This window comes from Salvelinus fontinalis, chromosome 19, assembly GCF_029448725.1.
Source record: "Salvelinus fontinalis isolate EN_2023a chromosome 19, ASM2944872v1, whole genome shotgun sequence".
Lineage (NCBI taxonomy): Eukaryota > Metazoa > Chordata > Actinopteri > Salmoniformes > Salmonidae > Salvelinus > Salvelinus fontinalis.
In genome coordinates this window covers 29,094,042-29,120,656 of record NC_074683.1, presented here as the reverse complement: position 1 = coordinate 29,120,656, position 26,615 = coordinate 29,094,042, and the positions used below count along the sequence as shown (strand labels likewise).

The 26,615-nt window shown below is 41.7% G+C and overlaps 1 protein-coding gene across 8 annotated transcripts in view; it reads left to right on the top strand.

The window, feature by feature from the left end:
- The window catches only part of LOC129816575 (low-density lipoprotein receptor-related protein 1B-like), a 586,954-nt gene that overhangs the window by 321,419 nt on the left and 238,920 nt on the right, over window positions 1-26,615 (top strand). For all 8 annotated transcript variants that reach the window (XR_008753574.1, XM_055871208.1, XM_055871203.1 and 5 more), the window contains exons 10-18: window positions 5,116-5,352; window positions 5,573-5,753; window positions 8,754-8,973; window positions 9,196-9,385; window positions 11,906-12,028; window positions 12,240-12,380; window positions 13,276-13,401; window positions 14,228-14,344; window positions 23,593-23,673. Coding sequence is in view for 7 of the 8 variants with exons in the window: in XM_055871208.1 (XP_055727183.1) it covers window positions 5,116-5,352; window positions 5,573-5,753; window positions 8,754-8,973; window positions 9,196-9,385; window positions 11,906-12,028; window positions 12,240-12,380; window positions 13,276-13,401; window positions 14,228-14,344; window positions 23,593-23,673 (1,416 nt within the window). In the remaining variant the exon portion in view is untranslated. The remainder of the gene's footprint in view (window positions 1-5,115; window positions 5,353-5,572; window positions 5,754-8,753; window positions 8,974-9,195; window positions 9,386-11,905; window positions 12,029-12,239; window positions 12,381-13,275; window positions 13,402-14,227; window positions 14,345-23,592; window positions 23,674-26,615) is intronic.

Here is a 26,615-nt window from a genome sequence, read left to right as displayed (position 1 = left end):
GTTTTTGTATGTGTTTAGTTGGTCAGGGCGTGAGTTGGGGTGGGCATTCTATGTTATGTGTTTCTATGTTGGGTTAAATGTGTTGCCTGATATGGTTCTCAATTAGAGGCAGGTGTTTGACGTTTCCTCCGATTGAGAACCATATTAAGGTAGGCTGTTCTCACTGTTTGTTTGTGGGTGATTGTTCCAGTGTCTGTGTCTGTTGCACCATACGGGACTGTTTCGTTTGTTCGTTCGTTTGGCTAGTCTTTCCTGTTCGTGCGTTCTTCGTGTCTATATGTAAGTTCTCAAGTTCAGGTCTGTCTACGTCGTTTATTGTTTTGTAGTTTGTGTAAGAGTTTTCGTGTTTCGTCTTTCTTTAATAAATTCCATTATGTCTGCATACAACGCTGCGTTTTGGTCCGACCCTTACTCCTCCTCCTCATCCGAGGAGGAGGCATTAGACAGCCGTTACACGTTTTTGAGAAAGATCATTTGAAAGACAACATTTTACATTTTACAGAGTAAATGTATTTTTTGGTTTCTTTTCATTTTGATAAGATATGAAATGCAATGAATTGAAGGTTATTTGTTGATGTAAAAATTAGATTTGGGGTGGGATAACAAGACATTCTCATGAAAGAAATTGGGTCAAATACAGATGTAGGATCTTAAATTGATCACCCTGTTGCAATGCAGGAAATTTAAAACGTGTGCTAGTATTTTAGGTTTGACTTCTGAAGTTTGTAATTTCAAATGAGATTTTTCAGACTTGATTTCCCCTTAGGAAAAACAAATCAACTTCTACCACAATGTCCATGAATTATAATCCAAATAATAATGTACCTTTCTGTTGCTGCAGGATTATTTTCCTCCTGTAGCAAATTCCCTCAAATTAAGATCCTGTTTATTGAGATGTGTGTCATACATATTGTATACTGTAGGTCAACTGTCACTTGGTGCTAGTGAGGATGTCACTAATGTAACGGATGTGAAATGGCTAGCTAGTTAGCGGGTACGCGTTAGTAGCATTTCAATCAGTTACGTCACTTGCTCTGAGACATTAAGTAGGGTTGCCCCTTGCTCTGCAAGGGCCGTGGCCTTTGTGGAGCGATGGGTAACGATGCTTTGTGGGCGACCGTTGTTGATGTGTGCAGAGGGTCCCTGGTTCGCGCCCGTGTCGGGGCGAGGGGACGACGTAAAGTTATACTGTTACATTGATGCTGTTGACCCGGATCACTGGTTGCTGCGGAAAAGGAGGAGGTTGAAAGGGGGGTGAGTGTAACGGATGTGAAATGGCTAGCTAGTTAGTGGGTACGCGCTAGTAGCATTTCAATCAGTTACGTCACTTGCTTTGAGACATTAAGTAGGGTTGCCCCTTGCTCTGCAAGGGCCGCGGCTTTTGTGGAGCGAGGGTCCCTGGTTCGCGCCCGGGTCGGGGCGAGGGGACGGTTTAAAGTTATACTGTTACACTAACACACTGTTATATCAACAGTATTCCACTTATCGTGTTGACTCATTTTGTCCAGCTAATAGCCTAGCCACCTATCAAGCAACATTGTGGGCTAAACGTTCAAATCCTGTTGCCTGACTGGGCGGGGAAGGGGGGGGGGGGGGGGTCGTGCGTGTGAATGCACATGGAAGGTGTCGGCCAGGTAAATATAGCGTGTAGGGCATTATGCCCACTCCATGACCCTGTGATGGCTGGGGAATACACACACATCTCCTGTCTTAGATCCTGGAGCTCCCACAGTTGTGTTATAGATTAAAAGCTTTGTTATTTTTGCAGGGGTGGGGGTTCTGTTGCATATCAATGCGTTGTTCTGCTCTGTTTTAGGTGTCCTACATCCACATCCTGTTGCTGCAGGATTACATTGCTGCGACAATACAGGTCAAATTAAGATCTTACATCTGTATGTATTGCCCAGCCTCAGATAGTCAGACAGTGATGAAGACGAACGCTGGTTGAGACTGGTCCATTAGAAGATTATGTCCCACTATTGACCTGTCAGGAACTGCAATTCATTATGGCCTTAATGGAGTTTTAAGTTTGTTTGCATTTGTTAGCTTGCCTGATCAATCCACGGACATTGTGTAGTTGACAAAATAAAGCAGAAGATCAAATTGAAGACACAATCAGAGGTCCACCGCATTTCGATCGGGTGTACGAGCGCCTTGCCGTATTCCCCCTCCGAGACACATTTGATTTATACCTCCTTGCTAGATGTTCTGATGACACCAGCTCTCTCTTCCCTTAGCCTAATGAGATTCAGTGCTAAATGGTAGTGCTTCTTTATGTCGCATCGCAGCCAGTCACGGTGGGGTTTGAGATCTGGGTTTTAATTGTCTCCTGGGGTTGCCTGGCTCTCCCTCACAGGATGATAAATTGAAGTAATGTCTGTGTGGTCTGTCTCACACAAGCCAGTATGGTCTACTGGGTAAAGGGGGTAGAGGGGCTTGGGGTAGAGTGAGGAGAGGTCTGGTTCTGTTTTTGTAGCCCTGGAGGATCCCTAGGGTCCCACACAGAACCCCCCAGAGTGACTGGTGCTTTGCCGCAGTGGCCTCAGCTTTCTATGCGGGCTCTCTGTCTGCCTTTCAAAGGAGATACTGTGAAAGTCTGTTCATTAGAAGTTAACAGTCATAGTACCGTTGCTTTATTGGTCTCTCTCACCTGACTTTCATACTGTTAAAGCAGAAGGCCCAAATAGCTAGCGAGTATACTGCTCTCTCAGTGTTCTTCAGCCATTTCCCCTCGCGGACTTCGCGGAGTTTATCTACCCATTTCGAGGTTGGTTAGCACATTAGCACATTAGCTGAGGTGTGCACTGATTGGAGTCACCTCGTTAGACAGTGTGTGTTTCACTTGCGCAGGCCCAGCGCATCAGTTGGAGAGGCGATGTTGAGATAGCCACACCTCACGTCAGACAACCACATTAGTGGAATCCTGAGTTTTGGTGTTTGGCTCCATTTTCTTTTTACACCCTATCCTAAATTGGTGGGGGTTATTCTTTTAGCTTGTCTTTTCATAGGCACGTTAGTGGGCCTCCATGATGGGTGTCTTTTAGAACCCCTTTTGAGACCCTTTGTTTTGGTTGTCAAAAGGAGTGACGACATCTTGAGTTTGTCTTATGGGAAAGTAACAGACTGAAATGTTTGTAACAAATGTGATTGAAGGGAAGTCAAACATTCATTGGCACTGATCATTGCTCACATTAAAGAGAATAGAGGTGGGTGGAGACGATCACAAAGACAGGTGAAACAGATCAGTGCGTGAGTTAGGGCCTATAAATATTTCAGAATATATTGTCATTTTATTTCTTATTTTTCCCAATATAGTGATTTGGTGTTTTATTCTATGAGTTATCATTTCCATACTATACATTTCATGAATTGTTTCTTTCCAATTGCTTCTCTGTGGTGCCAGCGGTTTAAGACAGTTTATTGTAATCTGTTTAAGTGCTGTTATTCTCAGAATTCTGAAGAGGTGATTATCAGATTGGAGAACCCGTGCATGAGGGGTTCTTCCCAGCAGTATAAGTTCTGGATTTAGAGAAAGTGAGCGTTCAAACGTATTATCCAATACTTTGTATACTTCGGTCCAGAAACGATTGAGGACTGGGCAGGAATATAGTATGTGGGTGTGGTTAACCCTACTCTCCCCACGTTACCCAGCAACTTGATGTGATGCCACAGTTGTCCTTTGATTGTATTAAAAGAGTTACGAAAAATCTTGACTGAATTTTCAGAGTATTCCCTCAAGAGTAGAAAGTTGGTTGTCTTGGACGTGTTTCTAGGTATGTCCTCCCAGTCCTCTTGGGTTACTACTATTTACAGCTCGTCTACCCAATTGGTTACCGCTATAATATTCTCATCTTTTGTGTCTTCTTTGAGGATTCTGTATGTGCCCCAGCACATTCTAGGCATTTACCTTGTTATAAGTCTTTGTCATATTTCTAATTAAAGGATGTAGAGTACATAATTATGCGTTTCATTAGGTCCCACTGCTTTAGTAAGAAAGCATCTTGAGATTTCTGGAGGTATATATTCTCAAATGTATCTATCCCCTTGTCTGTGAACATCTGATACCTGGTCAGTCCTTCTTCAGCCCATAATTTAAATGTATCACCTATCATAGTTGGCTTAAAGTCGCCGTCTATTACAATTCCTCACCGGTAGATCAGATCTGTTTGGATGCATTTTATTTTGGTGATCTTTGTCCAGACCTCTATAGTGTTATTTATACAGGTATTTTCAATCATCCTAGTGTATGTATTGATTGTCTTCATAAATATAGTTGCACTTATTCGTTTTTTCATTTGTTGGACTTCTATCTCTCCATTTAGCTGTTGATGCCAAGTTCATCCAGACAATAATTTATTTTAGTTGGGTGGCTATATAAGAATTCATTAGGATTGGTAGTGCTAGTCCCCCTGCTTGTTTACATTGTATGATTTGTTTTACTTTTGATGCTGGCTTTTCTTCCTTTCTAGATGAATTCTCTCAGGAGTTTGTCCCACTGTTTAAAAGTGTAAGGAGTAATAGTTATTGGTAGATTCTGGAAGAGGAATAAACATCGTATTATTATTAAAGGCACTGATAGGTCTTATGATAGGACTTTGTAGGTCCTGTTTAAACTGGTTTTCCACTGTTCCAAAGTTATACTGATGTAATTTTGTCAGGTCTTGGGGATAGTAATTCCTAAGTATTTCAGTTTATTTTGATCCCATTTAGGTTTCAATTTAGTTTTGAAGTCTTGGAAAATTGGTGGACCTACCGTCATTGCTTCTGATGTCCTTGTTTTTAGTCTGTAACCCGATATGACACTCTATTGTTTTATTTGTTGGGAACTGCCTAAGGTATATTTGTTAAGTAGAGAGTCACATCGTCTGCGTACATTGCAATTTTTTGTTCTTCCTGATCGATCTTTCCTTTTCCCTTTATTGCTTTTATTTATTAATTTTAATGTTATTTATTTATCCAATTCTATATTTAACCAGATGAGTCCTCTTAAGATGTGCATCTCTATCTCTTTTTCAATCTCTCATCTGCCATGTAGAACCCAAACAGAATTATACCAATTAACTAACAAGAAGTAGGGTTAAGAGTAAAGATCCCTTTTTTGTTCCTGTGTCCTAGAACCCAAGAACGACCTGTTCCTGTTCTATGGTAAGGGTCGGCCAGGGGTCATCCGAGGCCTGGACATGAACGTGAAGTCCAGTGATGAGCACATGGTATCGATCGAGGACCTGGTCAACCCCAGAGCCATCGACTACCACGCAGAGTCAGGACACATCTACTTCGCTGACACCACCAGCTTCCTCATTGGCCGACAGAAAATAGATGGGAACAGCCGGGAAACGATACTCAAAGATGGTGGGTTTATTTTGTGTTATATTTTTATGCTACAGCCAAATGAATGTATCCTTGATTGCAGGTACTCTTTAATGACTAGTACCAGTTATTGTAATGACATAAAGAACACCCTTTCTGCATCAGTTAAAATACTTTCTAAATCACCCATTTACATTTAAGAAAAGCGAGAAATGCAAGTCAGGGGAGATAGCACTAACATTGGTGTTCCATCACCTTGCAGACCTGGACAACGTTGAGGGGATCTCTGTGGACTGGATTGGTAATAACCTCTACTGGACCAATGATGGATACAGGAAAACTATTAGTGTGGCCAGACTGGAGAGGGCCTCTCAAACCAGGAAGACTCTTCTGGAGGGGGACATGTCTCACCCCCGAGCCATTGTATTGGACCCCCTCAACAGGTGAGCTCACTGAAGACGAGGCCAAATCATACAATTCCTACGGTATGTGTTACTAATGCACTGATGTCAGAGAACAATATGGTTGAAAATGTGAGTTGTCTGTGTGCACATATCTATTCAGTGATTGACCCACTGCAAAATGTACACAGAAAAGAGAATTATGCACAGCTCTAATCCTATGTGATGTTGGTGATGTTGGTGATGTTATAAACAAACAAACAAACACCCAAGAAAAGGGTAAGGGATATTGTCTTCTCTGGGTGTTACAGTAGAGAACCATATAAAGCACACAATCCTTATAAACCCTTTCTGTACTCAAGGCAATGACATGTCCTAGCAGGTAGTGAACAATAGGTGATTCCTGGAAAGAGTTGGCTATTGTCAACTCTTTGGGTATGCGTGGGAGGTCTGTCTCTGTTTGGACGGCCATACAGAACTACTAAATCATGCTGCCACTGACCATGGAGATGGAATCATTCTATTGATATACTGATTCCTTCCCAGAAATAGCTAGCTCCTGCACAGTATTGCACCAGCCTGATTCCTCCCACATCAGGGGGTTTAATTTATTTTCTTTGTTATCATAACGGAGGAATAATCTCTAACTACTGACTTCCTATTGACAGTTGCCACATCTTTATTAAAATGTTGTTTGGGGTCGTAAGTGAGCATTGGCTGATCCATCAGCAGAACCAGACATCTTTATGTGCCCTGCAGGATGGGTCTCCACAGGTGAAATGACTGTTTAAGATCCTCTTCTGTTCGACCCAGTTATATTTCCCTCTCTGCATGTCACCTCCAGTCTGTGTTAACATGATAGGGATTCACTTTGCTGACATACTGTCTCAATCACTTATTTTTCTGTATTTTAAATGTTCTTTCCCTATCAGTCTCTCAGTCTCTCTCACACACCCCGCACATCTTTTTGCTTTGGATATTGCTTCACAGAGCTTTAGCCAGGCATTGAAGACTGCGGTGTGTGTGTTGAATTATTCAGTGGGTCATGAAGATGACTTGCAGAGACAGACAGTGCTTGATTCACCCTCTATCACACTGTTTTATGTAGTGCATGTGTTGCAGTCAACTCCATCATTGAAGAGACAGAAAAGAGTGTGCAGCCCCGCCAGAGGATACAAATTCCTTAAGCATGTTAATGGGTCACTAGAGACTAGATCATGTCAAATCGTTGACTCAATCACTTTTCAAATATCACAAGTCCATTGGGAATAGCTGAGTGAAGCCCTGAAAAGATATTGACGTAAAGCAGGACCTGGTTTCCGATGTGAGGGCCTAGTAGATGAACTTGTGGATTACTGTATATGTTGAATTGGGTAGGTTTGAATCAATACTTATTTTGTGTTTGTTGAATTTTACAGCGGCAAGAAAAAGTATGTGAAATTTGATCTGATCTTCATCTAGGTCACAACAATAGACAAACACAGTCTGCTTAAACTAATAACACACAAACAATTATACGTTGTCATGTCTTTATTGAACACACCGTGTAAACATTCACAGTGCAGGGTGGGAAAAGTATGTGAACCCTTGGATTTAATAACTGGTTGACCCTCCTTTGGCAGCAATAACCTCAACCAAACGTTTTCTGTAGTTGCGGATCAGAAATGCATAACGGTCAGGAAGAATTTTGGACCATTCCTCTTTACAAAACTGTTTTAGTTTTGAAATATTCTAGAGATGTCTGGTGTGAACTGCTCTCTTGAGGTCATGCCACAGCATCTCAATCGGGTTGAGGTCAGGACTCTGACTGGGCCACTCCAGAAGGCACATTTTCTTCTGTTGAAGCCATTTTGTTGTTGATTTACTTCTGTGTTTTGGGTCATTGTCCTGTTGGGCTTCAATTGGCAGACAGATAGCCTAATATTCTCCTGCAAAATGTCTTGATGAACTTGGGAATACATTTTTCCGTCAATGATAGCAAGCTGTTCAGGACCTGAGGCAGCAGAGCAGCCCCAAACCATGATGCTCCCTCCACCATACTTTACAGTTAGGATGAGGTTTTGATGTTGGTGTGATGTACCTTTTTCTGCACACATAGTGTTGTCTGTTCCTTCCAAACAACTCAACTGTAGTTTCATCTGTCCACAGAATATTTTGGCAGTAGCGCTGTGGAACATCCAGGTGCACTTTTGCAAACTTCAGACGTGCAGCAATATTTTTTTGGGACAGCTGTGGCTTCTTCAGTGGTGACCTCCCATGAACACCATTCTTGTTTCATGTTTTACCTATCGTAGACCCGTCAACAGAAATGTTAGCATGTTCCAGAGATTTCTGTAAGTCTTTAGCTGACACTAGAATTCTTCTTAACCTCATTGAAGAATCCTAGTGTCAGTCACCTTTGCAGGACGGCCACTCCTAGGGAAAGTAGCAACAGTGCTGAACTTTCTGCATTTATAGACAATTTGTATTACCGTGGACTGATGAACATTAAAGCTTTTCCAGCTTTATGCAAGTCAACACTTCTTAATCTTAGGTCTTCTGAGATCTAATTTGTTCGAGGCATGGTTCACATCAGGCAATGCTTCTTGTAAATAGCAAACTCAAGTTTTGTGTTTTTTATAGGGCAGGGCAGCTCTAACCAACATCTCCAATCTCGTCTCATTGATTAGACTCAGGTTAGCTGACTCCTGACTCCAATTTGCTTTTGGAAAAGTCATTAGCCTATGGGTTCACACACTTTTTCCAACCTATACTGTGAATGTTTAAATTAAGTATTCAATATAGACAAAAAAAATACAATAATGTGTGTGTTATTAGTTTAAGCATACTGTTTGTCTATTGTTGTGACTTAGATGAAGATCAGATCAAATTTGATTACCAATGTATGCAGAAATCCAAGTAATTCCAAAGGGTTCACACTTTTTCTTGCCACTGTATATGTTTGATGATAAAACATATTTAAGCCCCAACTAATATGGTTCATTAGGGCTTTTTCCCCGTTAAACTCAATTGTAGGGAATGTATTATGTTTGTGAATTTCAGTTGGATGTACTGGACGGACTGGGAGGAGGATGAGGTGAACGACAGCATAGGAAGGATAGAAAAAGCTTGGATGGATGGATCTAACCGACAGATATTTGTCACGTCTAATATGCTGTGGCCTAACGGACTCACCCTGGATCATGGGACCAGCACCATGTACTGGTGTGATGCCAACTACGATCACATAGAGAAGATCTACCTCAACGGCACTGGCAGACAGGTGAGTGAAGCTGTACTCTAGCGGGCAAAAACCATTTCGTCGTTATAGCCATGTAATGATGTAATTTTAACCAGCTTTGCCCACTGGGATATCACCATTGTAGTTTTCAACTAAAATGGTCATAGTTATCTCTGCCATTCCAGTGGTTTCTGTCTTCCCTCTGCTCTGTTGTCAAGGTTGTGTTCTTTCGTTGATAAGTGTTGTATCTGATTTCTCATGCAGGTTGTGTACAATGGCAAACAGCTGAACCATCCCTTTGGGATTTCTCACTACCGTAACTCCATCTTCTGGACGGAGTACATGAACGCTTCTGTTTTCCAGCTGGATCTAACCTCTGGGGACGTTACTCTACTAAGGAGTGAGAGGCCTCCCCTGTTTGGCCTGCATGTGTACAATGCTCAGAGTCAGCAAGGTATGTCTGACTGCTTTCCCTTTTCCATCTCCTATCACTAAAGCTTACCTTTGGTAAATGTAGTCTACGCAATCTTATATAGCTGTTCCTACAACTTATCACAAAACCTCCCCCACCATTACTAAAGGTTGCCTTCAGAGAATGTATTCTATGGTTAGCCCCTGATGCTTATATATGCAACCTTCAAAAAAAGTGTGGTATCTTATATAGCTGTTAGTATAATGAAAACAGTATACTCCATCGTGGGAATTATATTTCATGGCATTGGTTAGTTGCTGGATAAATTGACAGTGGCAGCAATTTTACTTTGAATTCCAGTCTATGGAAATAAAAGACTGACTCAACATAGTGCTCCCTGCTGTCTGTGTGGTGGATGATGATAGATTCCTGTTGTGGGTAGATGAATAGATAACATCAGAGAGAGATGCATGATGCGCTTTGTTGATGGTGTAGAACTGTAGGGCCTCACAGCAGGTAGAACCCTTGTTATCGTGGTGGTGAATCACTGTTTAGAGTTTAGACTAATGTGTGTGTGGAGCAGGGGGAGGTATGATTACTGGCATCTCCTCTCAGAAACAGAGAGAAGTGCCAACACTAATCATCTGCTGGGCAATCAATGGATCAAGATAAAGGGCATTATGAGACGATTCACAGGCTTTTCATTTGTGTAATAATTTCTATCGTTTTACATCAAAATAATACAGTTCATTAGAGTGGTGTACGACTGTGGTATGCCAAACATGTGATGCAGAGAAAGAGTGAAAGCGAGAAAATGGCTGGCTGTATATGTATATATATAATTCTCAGCATGGGTAAAGTAGAATTTCACTGGCCATTCCTCCAAAGCTCATGTCACCAAAGAGATGAATTGGCTCTGCTATCCTCTGAGTATTACTTATTGACTCTCACAAAACAGAAGTCTTTATCTCATTGGCTCAGGCACTGCCTTTTGACCTGACACTAAACCAAACAAACAATGTTCTCCATGCCTCAACTTTATAAGTGACAGTTTCTTCACACATATTCAGTTTTTTGGTCTCTCTCCCTTGAGAACGGTTGGTTTTGTCCTAAAATACGAATTATTCCCCTGAAAGGATACAACTGTCAAATCAAATCTCCACAATGTCCCCAATATTTTTTCGGGTATGTGGTTATACACTATATAAACAAAAGTATGTGGACACCCTTTCAAATGAGGGGATTTAGCTATTTCAGCCACACCTGTTGCTGACAGGTGTATAAAATCGAGCACACAGCCATGCAATCTCCATAGACAAACATAGAATAGCCTTACTGAAGAGCTTAGTGACTTTCAACGTGGCACCGTCATAGGATGCCACCTTTCCAACAAGTCAATTTGTCAAATTTCTGCCCTGCTAGAACTGCTCCGGTCAATCGTAAGTGCTGTTATTGTGAAATGGAATCGTCTAGGAGCAACAACGGCTCAGCCACAAAGTGGTAGGCCATACAAGCTCACAGAACGGGACCAAGTTCCAAACTGCTTCTGGAAGCAACATCAGCACAAGAACTGTTTGCTGGGAGCTTCATGAAATGGTGTGTGGCCAAGCAGCTGCACACCATGTACAATGCCAATTGTTGGCTTGAGTGGTGTAAAGCTCGCTGCCATTGGACTCTGGAGCAGTGGAAGCGCTTTCTCTGGAGTGATGAATCACGCTTCACCATTTGGCAGGCCGATGGATGAATCTGGGTTTGGCAGATGCCAGGAGAATACTACATGCCTGAATGCATAGTGCCAACTGTAAAGTTTTGTGGAGGAGGAATAATGGCCTGGGGCTATTTTTCATGGTTTGGGCTAGGCCCCTTAGTTACAATGAAGGGAAATCTTAACGCTACAGCATACAATGACATTCTAGACGATTCTGTGCTTCCAACTTTGTGGCAACAGTTTAGGAAGGCCCTTTCCTGTTTCAGCATGACAATGGCCCCGTGCACAAAGCGAGGTCCATACAGAAATGGTTTGTTGAGATCGGTGTGGAAGAACTTGACTGGCCTGCACAGAGTCTTGACCTCAACCCCATTGAACACCTTTGGGATTAATTGGAATGCCGACTGAGAGCCAGGCCTAATCACCCGACATATGTCCCGACCTCACTAATGCTCTTGTGGCTGAATGGAAGCAAGTCCCCGCAGAAATATTCCAACATTTAGTGGAAAGCCTTCTCAGAAGAGTTGAGGTTGTTTTAGCAGCAAAGGGGTGCCCGCTCCATATTAAGGCTTATGATTTTGGAATGAGATGTCCAACGAGCAGTTGTCCACATACCTTTGGCCATGTAGTGTAGATGACGTGGCACCCACCTGCCACATTCTTCTCAAACAGGAAATGGCTTTTGTGTTAAGATGTTTTATGTGTGTTTCTTTACAATTCACAGTTGTTCATAGAGAGATGACGACAGACAGAACAACAATAGAGACACATGACAAAATACAATAATAATGCTTTCGAAGAATAGGATTTGAGGTTAACAGTGGTATGATTATTTTCCTTCTCTGTATTTCCAGGTGACAATGCATGCAGTGTGAATTATGGGGGATGCGGTACCCTCTGCCTCGCTATCCCAGGGGGCAGAGTGTGTGCCTGTGCTGACAACCAGCTCCTGGAGAAGAACAATGTCACCTGCTCAGGTACTGTAAGACCATGCAGTGAATCAGCCAGAGCAGTATATTGCACTGTAGGCAAACTATGAACATGATTTTCTCTCACAGCTATTTTGTGTGATTTCAGTGTAAAGTATGCTTTACTTTTCAATGGAATTCATTCCACTGTGGTTTAATTTGTCTCATGTCTGTTTCTCTGGTATTAATGTTAGTTTCCCTGTTATGTCTGTTAATTAAGTGTCATCCGGGGTGGTGGAGCCACAGCACTGTAAGAGCGATGAGTTTCAGTGTAGTAACCATCGTTGTATCCGTGCGTCATGGAAGTGCGACGGGGACGATGACTGTCTGGATGGGAGTGACGAGGAGATCCATAGCTGCTGTGTGTATTTATCTGTCCACCCCATCCACACACGCACGCACGCACACACACACACACACACACACACACACACACACACACACACACACACACACACACACACACACACACACACACACACACACACACACACACACACACACACACACACACACACACACACACACACAAACACACACAAAAACACACACAAACACACACACAAACACACACACAAACACACACACAAACACACACACAAACACAAACACAAACGCACGCACACGCACACACACAAACATCACTTAGCATGCAACGTTGCACAAAGTGATATTTTCTTGCTATCAAATGTCATTGATATGATTCAAAGATGGTGAATACGGCCCCCTCCACTCTTTTCTTCCCCTCATCCCCCATCTATTCGCCTCAGAAGAGAATTGGCTGTTGAGTGGATCGATAAGATAAACAGCATGTTAGACGCTTGGGTGCTGACTCATTTCTCACTATGAAAAATACTATAATGTAATCTTCTGCCAGAATTATCAGAATTGCTAAATCTATTATCTGCTCTGCTGGAATGTCAGCATGGTTTTTCAAAGTGTTCTCCTTTGGGGACAGCCGAAGTACACTTTTAGGTTTTAGATAGCACCTTTTTTTCCAACAGTGTATAACAAGGTTTGAGACATTCTCTGACCCAAATTCCTGCTTCGCATTGATGTCTGTCATTCTCTGTGGTTTGTACTGTACCTCAGATTTTCGTGAAGTCTAAGTTGGACTTATAAAGTTAGAAACTGTAAATGTCAGATTTGTAAATCCTTTATACGGCATTCTATTCCACAAAGAAGTTCAACTAGAACATTTTTAAAACACAAAACGTTGCTTTGGTAATATGAGTGTCTCTGTCTATCTGTTTCAGCGAACCACAGTTGTTCCAATGACCAGTTCAAGTGCCTCAACAATCACTGCATCCCTAAGAGATGGCTGTGTGATGGAACCAATGACTGCGGGAACAATGACGATGAGTCCAACACCACATGTTCAGGTAACTGATACAATACCTCAGCTTTTTCTCAGATCTGCAGTCTAGCAATTGTGTTATGTAGTAGATCTACCTGCCGTTTTCTGAGCTATGGAAATATATTGATGTGGTATATTTCAGTTAAGCAGTTGGACTGTGTATTCTAAAACATATATATATATATCAAACCTCTGCCCCCTTAAAAACTCTGTTTAGAGTTTTGTGCTTAAGCTCTACATTGACAGATAGGTTTCAGCACATCACAATATCAAATAGCAACATTCATAATGGTGTCTTATGGCACTTAACAAGCCAGCAGGTACAGTGTGATCAATCTCAAGTGAAAGCTCAGAATCAAAGAAGTTTAGCACTCTCAAGAGTTAACTTTTCCTGATATTGAGTTAGTGTCAGAATCACTTATGTCAGAATCACCCTGCAGAAGTGTTTTTTCCCCTCCTCACAATAACAGCTTTTAGCCTTCCAGGATCAATCAATGAATATCAGTGGGGGTGACTAATGTTGCCTTGTAATCAGATAGACATGCATGTTACACAGCACCAACCACCTCGTGTGCTATGCTGGTGCTTCTGTCCTTGCATGTCTGTCTCTGTCATGGACATAGAGTACATGTGACTGAAAGGTTTGTGTAAGGGTGCCACTCATTTCCTCCAGACTTGATATATGTGATATATCTGTGATGGAGAGATCAATTTAAGCTCCACAGGCCTGACATTGACATGCCATATGATTGAATGATCATTAGGGGCCTGAACACGTCTGGCTTTGACTTGATACCCATGTGATCGAATTACAAATGCGCTTCTGTCTTCCATGTCTCTCTCTCTCTCAGCCCAGGCCTGTCAGCCCAACCAGTTCTCCTGTCGGAACGGACGCTGTATCCCCCTGGCCTGGCGCTGCGACCGGGACGACGACTGCGGGGACATGTCCGATGAGACATCATCCTGTGGTGAGTCAGACTTTGAATCTGCATTCTCTGGCCCTGAAACCTGAATCTACCCCCATTGACATCGATGCATGATTTATATGATTGTTAAGTGGGTTAAGCTTGAGCATCTCAAGTTAGGTTTTGGCCCTAAAAGAGTATTCATACTAAAAGGACCTTGTAGACATGTTAACACAATACACCACACACTCTCTCTGGGAAGCCACAGAGTAAAGGAAAGTGCAGGGTTTATAAACGGCAAGAGAGGCTTTCAAAGAAGATGTGACCACTGTTATGATGACACTGACAGTTCTGACGATTCCATTGACCACATCCCCAACCTTGAGAGGAAACCAAAAGGATACACCGCTGTGAGCTGTAGCTCAAAGGAAATGGTTCAGTGGAAAAGACCGCTCAGCCTATAGTGACCTAACTACACCAGAGAAGCCTTAAAAGCATTGCAAAAATATAACCTCCTGGTGAGACAACTGAATGCTAGCTTGGCTATTTGAACTCTTAGTGTGTGTTCTTGTCTAGTGCACAGCAGCCGGTTGCTTATATTTCTCTCAAAGTATAGCCTTAGTGCTTTCCTCTCTCTTACTGGAGATATAATGCTTGGTCCTAGCTCCTAGTTTTTGGGAACTAAAATGCAATATCCACTTGAACAAACAAATATCCAATTTCTCAAACACAGGTTGTTGAATACCATTACTTAGCAGACTATTGGGTTACCTTTGAGTTGGCATAGTATTGGTTGTGAAGGGGTGCATGAGTGTACCAGTGTGCTTGTCATTGGTTGACCAGTAGTGCTGTGAAATAAGAATAGAGATATTATAACATGTCCTTGGCATCTGACAAGAATGTCCCATTTATTAATTTATTAGGACCTTGAATACTTTCTTGTCTCTCTATTTTCTTTCGCTTGCTTCATTCATGTAAGAAGTGAGTTTTAGCAGTTACATTACTGAATAGTCCTCTGGGCCAGGAGCTCAGAATTCACTAGCTCAGTGTTCTAACTTACAATGAGACAGTTGCTGCCAAATAAGACTAGTAGTATTTTTTAAAAAAAAGTTGTATTATTATTGCAGAATTACAGGATCTATCAAAACTGGAATCAAAGTAAGTTTTAGTGCATGTAATTTGAGTGACCGAACAGTTTATTTAGTTTTCATATGGTAGACTTTTTTTCTGTATGGTACTATAGTCAAATCGCGCAACTATACTATTTTGACTCGTTCAGAGGGAACTTTCCTGGCCATAAATTCTGTATTTAGTGATGTGATGTGGAAATAGAATTACTCAACAAGCGTAAAAGAAGTGAGAAAAAAATTATTTGAAAGGTTTTTAAACCTCTTTGATGTTAAGTCCCCTATTTAGCGGACTTTGAGAGGTTCTGGAACGGCTACGACTGACATTTTGGTGTACAAAGCGCTCTGTGAACATCGCTTCACACCCCACATTTGCATCGGGAATGACGTGTAACATTTTTTGGCCTATCCAGACAACGAATCGATTTTCTCTCCCTCTGATCGACAGAGTCCAGCCTGGGAGATGGCATATAAAAGGGGACAGTGTTATCGATTTCAGCAATCGTGGTCCCATGTTGCTCTGATATTCGCAGCCAGATATGGAGCTCTCAACATGAAAAAGTACTAAATCATTTTGTATAATTGAAACACAACCACTTTATGTTGGTCCCAGAGGGATGAAATCACGTTGTTTGTTATGCTGAAGTTCTAACGTGTCTGCAGGCATTCGAGTTGTGTCTGAGCGTCGGTTCAGATGAGGCTTGGTATGGCAGAAAATGCCCTGTCGTCAGTTATATGAAATGGGGCCAAATTTGTAGTCACGAAATACACTACATGGACAAAGGTATGTGGACACTTGCTTGTCTAAAATCTCATTCCAAAATCATAGGCCTTAATTCTTATGGCTGCAGGGGCAGTATTGAGTAGCTTGGATGAAAAGTTGCCCAGAGGTGCCCAGAGTAAACTGCCTGCTCCTCAGTCCCAGTTGCTAATATATGCATATTATTACTAGTATTGGATAGAAAACACTCTGAAGTTTCTAAAACTGGTTGAATGATGTCTGTGAGTATAACAGAACTCATATGGCAGGCAAAAACCATAGAAAGAAATCCAACCAGGAAGTGGGAAATCTGAGGTTTGTAGGTTTTCAACTCATCACCTATCGAATACACAGTGGGATATGGGTCAATCTGCACTTCCTACGGCTTCCACTAGATGTCAACAGTCTGTAGAACCTTGTCTAATGCTTCTACTGTGAAGTGGGGCCGAAGGAGACGGGAATGAGTCAGGTCTATCATGAGCTGACCATGCTCTGACCATGCGCGTTCACATGAGAGGGAGCTCTGTTCCATCGCTCTTCTGAAGACAATGGAATTCTCCGGTTGGAACATTATTGAAGATTTATGTTAAAAACATCCTAAAGATTGATTCAATACATCATTTGACATGTTTCTACTGACTCTTACGGAACTTTTTGACATTTCGTCTGCTTTTAGTGAACGCGCTTCCTGACTTTGGATTTGTTTACCAAACACGCTAACAAAAATAGCTATTTGGACATAAATGATGGACATTACCGAACAAAACAAACATTTCTTGTGGAAGTGGGAGTCCTGGGAGTGCATTCCGACGAAGATCAGCAAAGGTAAGTGAAGATTTATAATGCTATTTATAACTTTTGTTGACTCCACAATTTGGCTTCCTTTTGTGGCTGAACGCTGTTCTCAGATTATTGAATATTGTGCTTTTGCCGTAAAGCTTTTTTGAAATCCGACACAGCGGTTGCATTAAGAACAAGTGTATCTTTAATTCTATGGAAAACATGTATCTTTCATCAAAGTTTATGAAGAGTATTTCTGATATTTTATGTGGCTCTGCAATTTCTCTGGATATTTTGGAGGCATTTCTGAACATGGCGCCAATGTAAACTGAGGTTTTTGGATATAAATATGAACTTTATTGAACAAAACATATATGTATTGTGTAACATGAAGTCCTATGAGTGTCATCTGAGGAAGATCATCAAAAGTTAAGGATTAATTTCATCTCTATTTCTGCTTTTTTTGACACCTGCCTTTCGCTGGAAAAATTGCTGTTTTTCTGTGATTTTGCCGTGACCTAACATAATCGTTTGTGGTGCTTTCACTGTAAAGCCTTTTTTTGAAATTGGACACTGTGGTGGGATTAACAAGAAGTGTATCTTTAAAATGGTGTGAAATACTTGTATGCTTGAGGAATTTTAATTATGAGATTTCTGTTGTTTGAATTTGGCGCAATGCACTTTCACTGGCTGTTGTCATATGATCCCTTTAATGGGATTGCAGCCATAAGAAGTTTTAATATGGAGATGGTCCCCTCTTTGCTGCTATAACATCCTCCACTCTTCTGGGAAGGCTTTCCACTAGATGTTAGAACATTGCTGCGGGACTTGCTTCCATTCAGCCAAAAGAGCATTAGTGAGGTTGGGCACGGATGTTGAGCTATTAGGCCTGTTCCAATTAATCCCAAAGTCATCTGATGGGGTTGAGGTCAGGACTCTGTGCAGGTCAGTCAAGTTTTTCCACAGTGATCTCAACAAAACATTTCTATATGGACCTTGCTTTGTGCACAGGGACATTGTCATGCTGAAACAGGAAAGGGCCATCCCCAAACTGTTGCCACAATGTTGAAAGCACAGAATCTTCTAGAATGTCATTGTATGCTGTAGCATTAAGATTTCACTTCACTGGAACTAAGGGACCTAGCCCGAACCAGAAACAACTGTCCCAGACCATTATTCCTCAACTTTATAGTTGGCACTATGCATTCGGGCAGGTAGCGTTCTCCTGGAATCCGTCGGACCCAGATTCGACCGTCGGACTGCCAGATGGTGAAGCGTGATTCATCACTCCAGAGAACGTATTTTCACTGCTCCAGAGTCCAATGGCGGTGAGCTTTACACCACTCCAGTCGAAACTTGGCATTGCACATGGGGATCTTAGGCTTGTGTGTTCCTGTTCGGCCATGGAAACCCATTTCATGAAGCTCCAGACAAATAGTTATTGTGCTGACGTTGCTTCCGGGAGGCAGTTTGGAACTCGGTCGTGATTGTTGCAACCAAGGACAGGCTATTTGTACGCTCTACGCGCTTCAGCATTCGCCTGTACCGTTCTGTGAGCTTTTGTGGCTTACCACTTTGTGGCTGAGCCGTTGTTGCTCCTAGACATTTCCACTTCACAATAACAGCACTTACATTTGACCGGGGCAGCTCTAGCAGGGCAGACATTTGACAAACTGACTTGTTGGAAAGGTGGCATCCTGTGACGGTGCCACGTTGAAAGTCACTGAGCTCTTCAGTAAGGCCATTCTAACGCCAATGTTTGTCTATAGAGGTTGCATGGCTGTCTGCTCAATTTTATACACCTGTCAGCAACGGGTGTGGCTGAAGTAGCCGAATCCACTATTTTAAAGGTGTGTCTACATACTTTTGGCAATGTAGCGTATGATCATATTCATTTTATAGTTATAAGAAAGATTAAATCTCATAGTAAGTTGTTTATAATTGTACTGTTACTATATTTCAAAAGCATTTCAGTCATTTCAAGCCCTATTCCCCCACTTTTATTGAGTAGGAAAAAAATATTGTATGATGTTTTTATATTTTCATATTTTCATAATATTTGTACTATGTATTTGAGCTTCTTCCCTCAAATGTGAGTCAATGTGTAACTATTTTTACCAGAAAGGTGAGTTCCAGAACTTTCTAGAACTATGCTGCATTATAGTTTTGTTTATGGCCATCTCATGAAAATGAATTACTCTTGGATAAGTCTATTTATGTGAAAATCTACATTTTGCTGTAACGTTCAACCTCCCATCTCTTCATTATATGTGGTAAGGATGGCACATATCAGTCTCTGATGATCAGTGCCAGGCACTGCATAGTGTTGTATCGTCTCCGACTCTCCGTTGTGTGCCTACTAAACTGCTTCAATACACAGTCACAAACAACCAGAGTGTAAGCTGTAATTAAAGTTTATGCTCGGCTTCATTCAATCATAATCAAGCTGCGCTCCAAAACATATTCTCTCCCATACTGTTGTTTGAGGTTCCTCAGGCATTACTGCTCTGTAGGAGTTCTCACCGCGTCTCTGGCAGTTCAATTTGCTCCACTGCAGCGACGATGGGTTTTAAACACCTGAAGCTCCACACGTCGTGGTGCCACTGCCATTTGAGATGGATGCTAATTTGAATTTTGTTTGCTAGAAGTATGGTAGTTGTCAACCTGTATGTTGAACCCAGAATCTCCCCTCCGTCGACTAGACTGAGAAACTAACCAGACATTATTTATGCATGTTGATATTTATTTTTAATGAGTGTTTAACCTCAACCAGACGGTCGCTGTCGAAGATAACTAAAATCCTTAGAGTGAAAATGTAGAAGACAAGTGTGGTAAACATTCACTATGTCCTAGCTAATGCCCTAGGTGTTTAGCAGTAGGGATTCCAAATAATCCAATAAAATGTAGTCTCTGAATTCAAACCAAAGTCTATAAAGCTCCTGGCCTCCGATGGAAATATCTCAGAAAGTGTGTTATATGTGATGCGAATACAAATGTAGATCACATGTATTTAGGGGTCATCCAAATCCATATGCCCAGATTCACATTGACACTAATAGTGGGTGGAATATGTAGCCACCAGCACCATCAACAACAGTTAGAGAAAGTGAGAGCTGGTGTCTCTTTGAGCACACTGGAAGAAGTAAGGAGCAGATGTTGGTTAATTACCGAGATGTTAGTTGGTTTTGAACAGGCAGCTAGCAGAATCATTGTCTGTCTAAGCAGCACTAGATGGTGTGTTTAGGTGGTTGTTTTTTCCACCAAGCTCACCACTTGGTGAAAAAACCAACCTTGCTTAACTTCCAATGGGAAAACTGTTTCTTGTTGTGCTGCCACTGCTGCTCACTGTCATCAAATAAAGCAGCGTTTCTTTCTCTACATTACTTTCGATTAACCAAAGGCAAAACATCTGGACATGTATCATGTTTGTTTCTTTCTCCAATTACGTTTTTTATGTCATGTTTTTGTCTTAAAGCCTGATTCTGTATTTTTGCAGGTCTCATTGATGAGACTTAATTATGAGTTTTGATTAGTTTGAATGTGATTTGAAGCACTTCTTAGAATCTTAGATTAGCTTTTCTACCTGAAAACAAGTATCATAGTTTTTTTCTAACAAATACGGAACACATTTTAATTTTAACCTTTCCAAAAGGTGCATGCAAATTAAGGGTGACATTTACAACAGCTACACTTGCATGCAACACACTGTATTTCCATGGAGAATTAGCGCACCTCCTCCCAGGCTAGGAAACAGTGTCACCACCGATAAATCTACGATAATTGAGAATTTAAGCATTTTTCTACGGCTGCCCATGTTTTCCACCTGGCTACCCCTACCCCCGCCAACAGCTCTGCACCCCCAACAGCAACTTGCCCAAGCCTCCCCCATTTCTCCTTCACCCAAATCCAGAGAGCTGATGTTCTGAAAGAGCTGCAAAATCTGGACCCCTACAAATCAGCTGGGCTAGACAATCTTGGCTAGACAACCCTCTCTTTCTAAAGTTATCCGCTGAAATTGTTGCAACCCTTATTACTAGCCTGTTCAACCTCTCTTTCGTATCGTCTGAGATCCCTAAAGATTGGAAAGCTGCCGCAGCCATCCCTCTCTTCAAAGGGGGAGACACTCTAGACCCAAACTGTTACAGACCTATATCTATCCTACCCTGCCTTTCTAAAGTCTTCGAAAGCCAAGTTAACAAACAGATCACCGACCATTTCGAATCCCACCGTACCTTCTCCGCTATGAAATCTGGTTTCCGAGCTGGTCATGGGTGCACCGCATCCACGCTCAAGGTCCTAAACGATATCATGACCGCCATCGATAAAAGACAATACTGTGCAGGCTTTCGACTCTGTCAATCACCGCATTCTTATCGGCAGACTCAACAGCCTTGGTTTCACAAATGACTGCCTTGCCTGGTTCACCAACTACTTTTCAGACAGAGTTCAGTGTGTCAAATCGGAGGGCCTGTTGTCCGGACCTCTGGCAGTCTCTATGGAAGTGCCACAGGGTTTAATTCTCGGGCCGACTCTTTTCTCTGTATACATCAATGATGTCGCTTTTGCTGCTGGTGATTCTCTGATCCACCTTTACGCAGACAACACAATTCTATATACTTCTGGCCCTTCTTTGGACACTGTGTTAACAAGCCTCCAGATGAGCTTCAATGCCATACAACACTCCTTCCGTGGCCTCCAACTGCTCTTTAATGCAAGTAAAACTAAATGCATGCTCTTTCACCGATGCCCGCACCCGCCCACCCGTCTAGCATCACTACTCTGGATGGTTCTGACTTAGAATATGTGGACAACTACAAATACCTAAGTGTCTGGTTAGACTCTAAACGCTCCTTCCAGACTCACATTAAGCATCTCCACTCCAAAATTAAATATAGAATCGGCTTCCTATTTTGCAACAAAGCATCCTTCGCTCATGCTGCCAAACATACCCTTGTAAAACTGACTATCCTACCGATCCTTGACTTCAGCAATGTCATTTACAAAATAGCCTCCAACACTCTACTCAGCAAATTGGATGTAGTCTATCACAGTGCCATCCATGTTGTCACCAAAGCCCCATATACAACCCACCACTACGACCTGTATGCTCTCGTTGGCTGGCCCTCGCTTCATACTCGTCGCCAAACCCACTGGCTCCAGGGCATTTATAAGTCTTTGCTAGGCAAAGCCTTGCCTTATCTCAGCTCACTGGTCACCATAGCAGCACCCACCAGTAGCACGCGCTCCAGCATGTATATTTCACTGGTCATCCCCAATGCCAACTACTCCCTTGGCCACCTTTCCTTCCAGTTCTCTGCTGCCAATGACTGGAACGATTTGAAAAAATCACTGAAGCTGGAGTCTTATATCTCCCTCACTAACTTTAAGCATCAGCTTTCAGAGCAGCTTACCGATCATTGCACCTGTACATAGCTCATCTGTAAATAGCCCACCCAACTACCTCATCCCCATTTTGTTCTTTTTTTTTTTGCTCCTTTGCACCTCAGTATCTCTACTTGCACATTCATCTTTTGCACATCTATCACTCCAGTGTTTAATTGCTAAATTGTAAGTATTTCGCCACTATGGCCTATTTATTGCCTTACCTCCCTAATCATACTATATTTGCATACACTGTATTTAGACTTTTCTATTGTGTTATTGACTGTACGTTTGTTTATCCCATGTGTAACTCTGTGTTGTTTGTGTCGCACTGCTTTGCTTTATCTTGGCCAGTTTGCAATTGTAAATGAGAACTTGTTCTCAACTGGCCTACCTGGTTAAATAAAGGTGAAATAAAAAAACACCTCTAGTATTAGAATATTCGTTAGCCATATTTCCATTAATTTACATATGTTTAGCATAACATTCAGTGTGGTGTTGAGATAGCTCTTATTAACTTGCTTAGGAATTTATTTCAACCTGCAACACACATATTGTCATGTTCCTGACCTGTTTTCTGTTATTTTTGTATGTGTTTAGTTGGTCAGGGCGTGAGTTGGGGTGGGCATTCTATGTTTTGTGTTTCTATGTTCAGGTCATCTGTATTAGCCTTATATGGTTCTCAATCAGAGACAGGTGTTTGACTTTTCCTCTGATTGAGAACCATATAAAGGTAGGCTGTTCACACTGTTTGTTTGTGGGTGGTTGTCTTCCGTGTCTGTGTATGTTGCACCATACGGGACTGTTTCGTTGTCGTTCGTTTTGTTGTAGTCTATACCTGTTCGTGCGTTCTTCGTGTTATATGAAAGTTCTCATTGTTCAGGTCTGTCTACGTTCGTTTGTTATTTTGTAGTTTGTTGAAGTGTTTTCGGTTTTCGTTTTGACTTTAATAAACTTTGTTAGGTCAAACCATCACGCTGCGCTTTGGTCCAATCCCTACTCCTCCTCTTCATCCGAAGAGGAGGAGGACGACCGTTACACATATAGTGAAAAAGATGAGTAGTCGGGACACTATGTGGGTTAATACAGGGCTTGTTTTAAGGGTGTGCTGTTGACCACACACAAAACAATATATACTGTTGAAATATGAGTTAGAATGGAGTGTTTGTAAGGAGTTTTAGTATTTTCAGAATAAATGTAGCCCTATGGGTTTGGGCTTTAAATAACTGTAGTTGACTGTCTATTTGCTTTTATGTCTATAGCTTTGCCGACCTGTGAACCACTCACCCAGTTCAGCTGTTCCAATGGGAGATGCATCAGTGTCAAGTGGCATTGTGACTCAGGTACGTTCCTACTGAACACCTACAGCAGTGTTTCCTCAACACCCATCAGGGCTTCAACAAAAAGAAACAACTTTGAGGTCAAAAGACTTGAGGACAGGAGTTGAAAAACACTGAGCTACTGTACATTTCACATGCCCCTTGTATAACCCACAACCTTTAAATCAACCACGATCTCCTTATGTTACGAAAGTGGTTCGGAGAAACACACTCTTCCCACTATGCACACCACGTCATTTCAATTTGGATATTTGGGTATTATTTGGTTGAGACATTGATCAATGAGATTACATGCTTTACTCACCCATTTTTTGTTTAGTTGTCATCTAAATGTGTTATCACTGACACACTTTCAACCATCTGAAAGCTCAAAAAGTTGAAATTGGAATACAATATCAGATATTTGGTATTTATACAACAACTTAATGTGTTGTCTGTGCTTTATCTAATAGAACAACCAACTGTCCTGGATTGCATTTGAGATTACAGTAGAAGTATGTAGTGCAAGTGATCAATGCTGTTTGAGATTCTGCACAGATTATTGTGCAGAATCAGCAATTTTGAAGATTTCTACAGACTTGCAATCTTTGCATGCTATCTTAAACATGCACGCTTCCAATGATTACATAAGAAGACATATATAGTTACAGTAAGAGAGCCTTAACTTTAGGCTTTTAACTGTATTACGAAAGTCCTATTGAATTGTGTTTGGTTGCCTTCCGAAAGTCATCACACACCTTGACTTTTTCCACATTTTGTTGTGTTACAGCCTGAATGTAAATGTTGTGTCACTGGCCTACACACAATACCCCATAATGTCAAAATGGAATTATGATTTTAGAAATTTTGACAAATAAATAAAAATGAAAACCTGAAAAGTCTTGAGTCAATAAGTATTCAACGCCTTTGTTATGGCAAATCTAAATAGTTTCAGGAGTAAAAAATCACATAAATTGCATGAACTAATTATGTTTAACATGATTTTTGAATGACTACCTCATTTCTGTACCCCACATACAATTATCTATAAGGTCCCTCAGTCAAGCAATGAATTTCTAACACAGATTCAACCACAAAAACAAGGGAGTTTTTCCAATGCCTCACAAAAAAATGGCACGCATTGGTAGATAGGTAAAAATGATACAAGCTGACATTAAATGTCCAATTGAGCATGGTGACGTTATTAATTACACTTTGGATGATGTATCAATACCCACAGTCACTACAAGGATACAGGCGTCCTTCCTAACTCACTTGCCAGGGATTTCACCATGATGCCAATGGTGACTTTAAAACAGTTACAGTGTTTAATGGCTGTGATAGGAGAAAACTGAGGATGGATCAACAATATTGTTGTTACTCCTACCAACAATATTGTAGTTACTACTACTAACCAAAATGACAGAGTGAAAAGAAGAAGACCTGTACAGAATACAAATACTCCTAAACATCCATCCTGTTTGCAATAAAGCACCAAAATAAAACTACAAATAAAAGTCTGGTAAAGAAATTAACTTTATGTCCTGAATACAACGTGTTAAGTTTGGGGCAAATCCAACACCACACATCACTGAGTACCACTCTTCATATTTTCAAGCATGGTGGTGGCTGCATCATGTTATGGGTAGCTTGTCATCGGGAAGGACTAGGGAGATTTGTAGCATAAATAACAATAATACTAATAAAAATAATAATAATAATAATAATAAAGAACAGCCAAATCCTAGAGGAAAAACTTATTCAGTCTACTTTCCAACAGACACTGGGAAACAAATGCACCTTTTAGCTTAACAATAATCAACTGTGGCTCAGTTGGTAGAGCACGACAATTGCAACGCCAGGGCTGTGGGTTCGATTCCCATGAGGGACCAGTATGGACAAATATGAAAATGTATGCACTAACTACTGTAAATCACTCTGGATAAGAGTGTCTGCTAAATTTAACAACCTAAAATACAAGGCCAAATATACACTGGTTGCTTACCAAGTTATAGTTTTGACTTAAATCGTCTTGAACATCTATGGCAAGACATGAAAATGTCTGTCTATCAATGATCAACAACAAACTTGACAGAGCTTGAATAATTTTACAAATAATCATGTGCAAATATTATACAATCCAGGTGTAATTGCTGCCAAAGGTGATTCTAACATGTATTTACTCAGGGGTGTGAATACTTATGTAAATGAGATATTTCTGTATTTCATTTACATTTACATTTACATTTAAGTCATTTAGCAGACGCTCTTATCCAGAGCGACTTACAAATTGGTGCATTCACCTTATGATATCCAGTGGAACAACCACTTTACAATAGTGCATCTAAATCTTTTAGGGGGGGGGGGGGGGGTTAGAAGGATTACTTTATCCTATCCTAGGTATTCCTTAAAGAGGTGGGGTTTCAGGTGTCTCCGGAAGGTGGTGATTGACTCCGCTGACCTGGCGTCGTGAGGGAGTTTGTTCCACCATTGGGGTGCCAGAGCAGCGAACAGTTTTGACTGGGCTGAGCGGGAACTGTACTTCCTCAGAGGTAGGGAGGCGAGCAGGCCAGAGGTGGATGAACGCAGTGCCCTTGTTTGGGTGTAGGGCCTGATCAGAGCCTGAAGGTACGGAGGTGCCGTTCCCCTCACAGCTCCGTAGGCAAGCACCATGGTCTTGTAGCGGATGCGAGCTTCAACTGGAAGCCAGTGGAGAGAGCGGAGGAGCGGGGTGACGTGAGAGAACTTGGGAAAGTTGAACACCAGACGGGCTGCGGCGTTCTGGATGAGTTGTAGGGGTTTAATGGCACAGGCAGGGAGCCCAGCCAACAGCGAGTTGCAGTAATCCAGACGGGAGATGACAAGTGCCTGGATTAGGACCTGCGCCGCTTCCTGCGTGAGGCAGGGTCGTACTCTGCGAATGTTGTAGAGCATGAACCTACAGGAACGGGTCACCGCCTTGATGT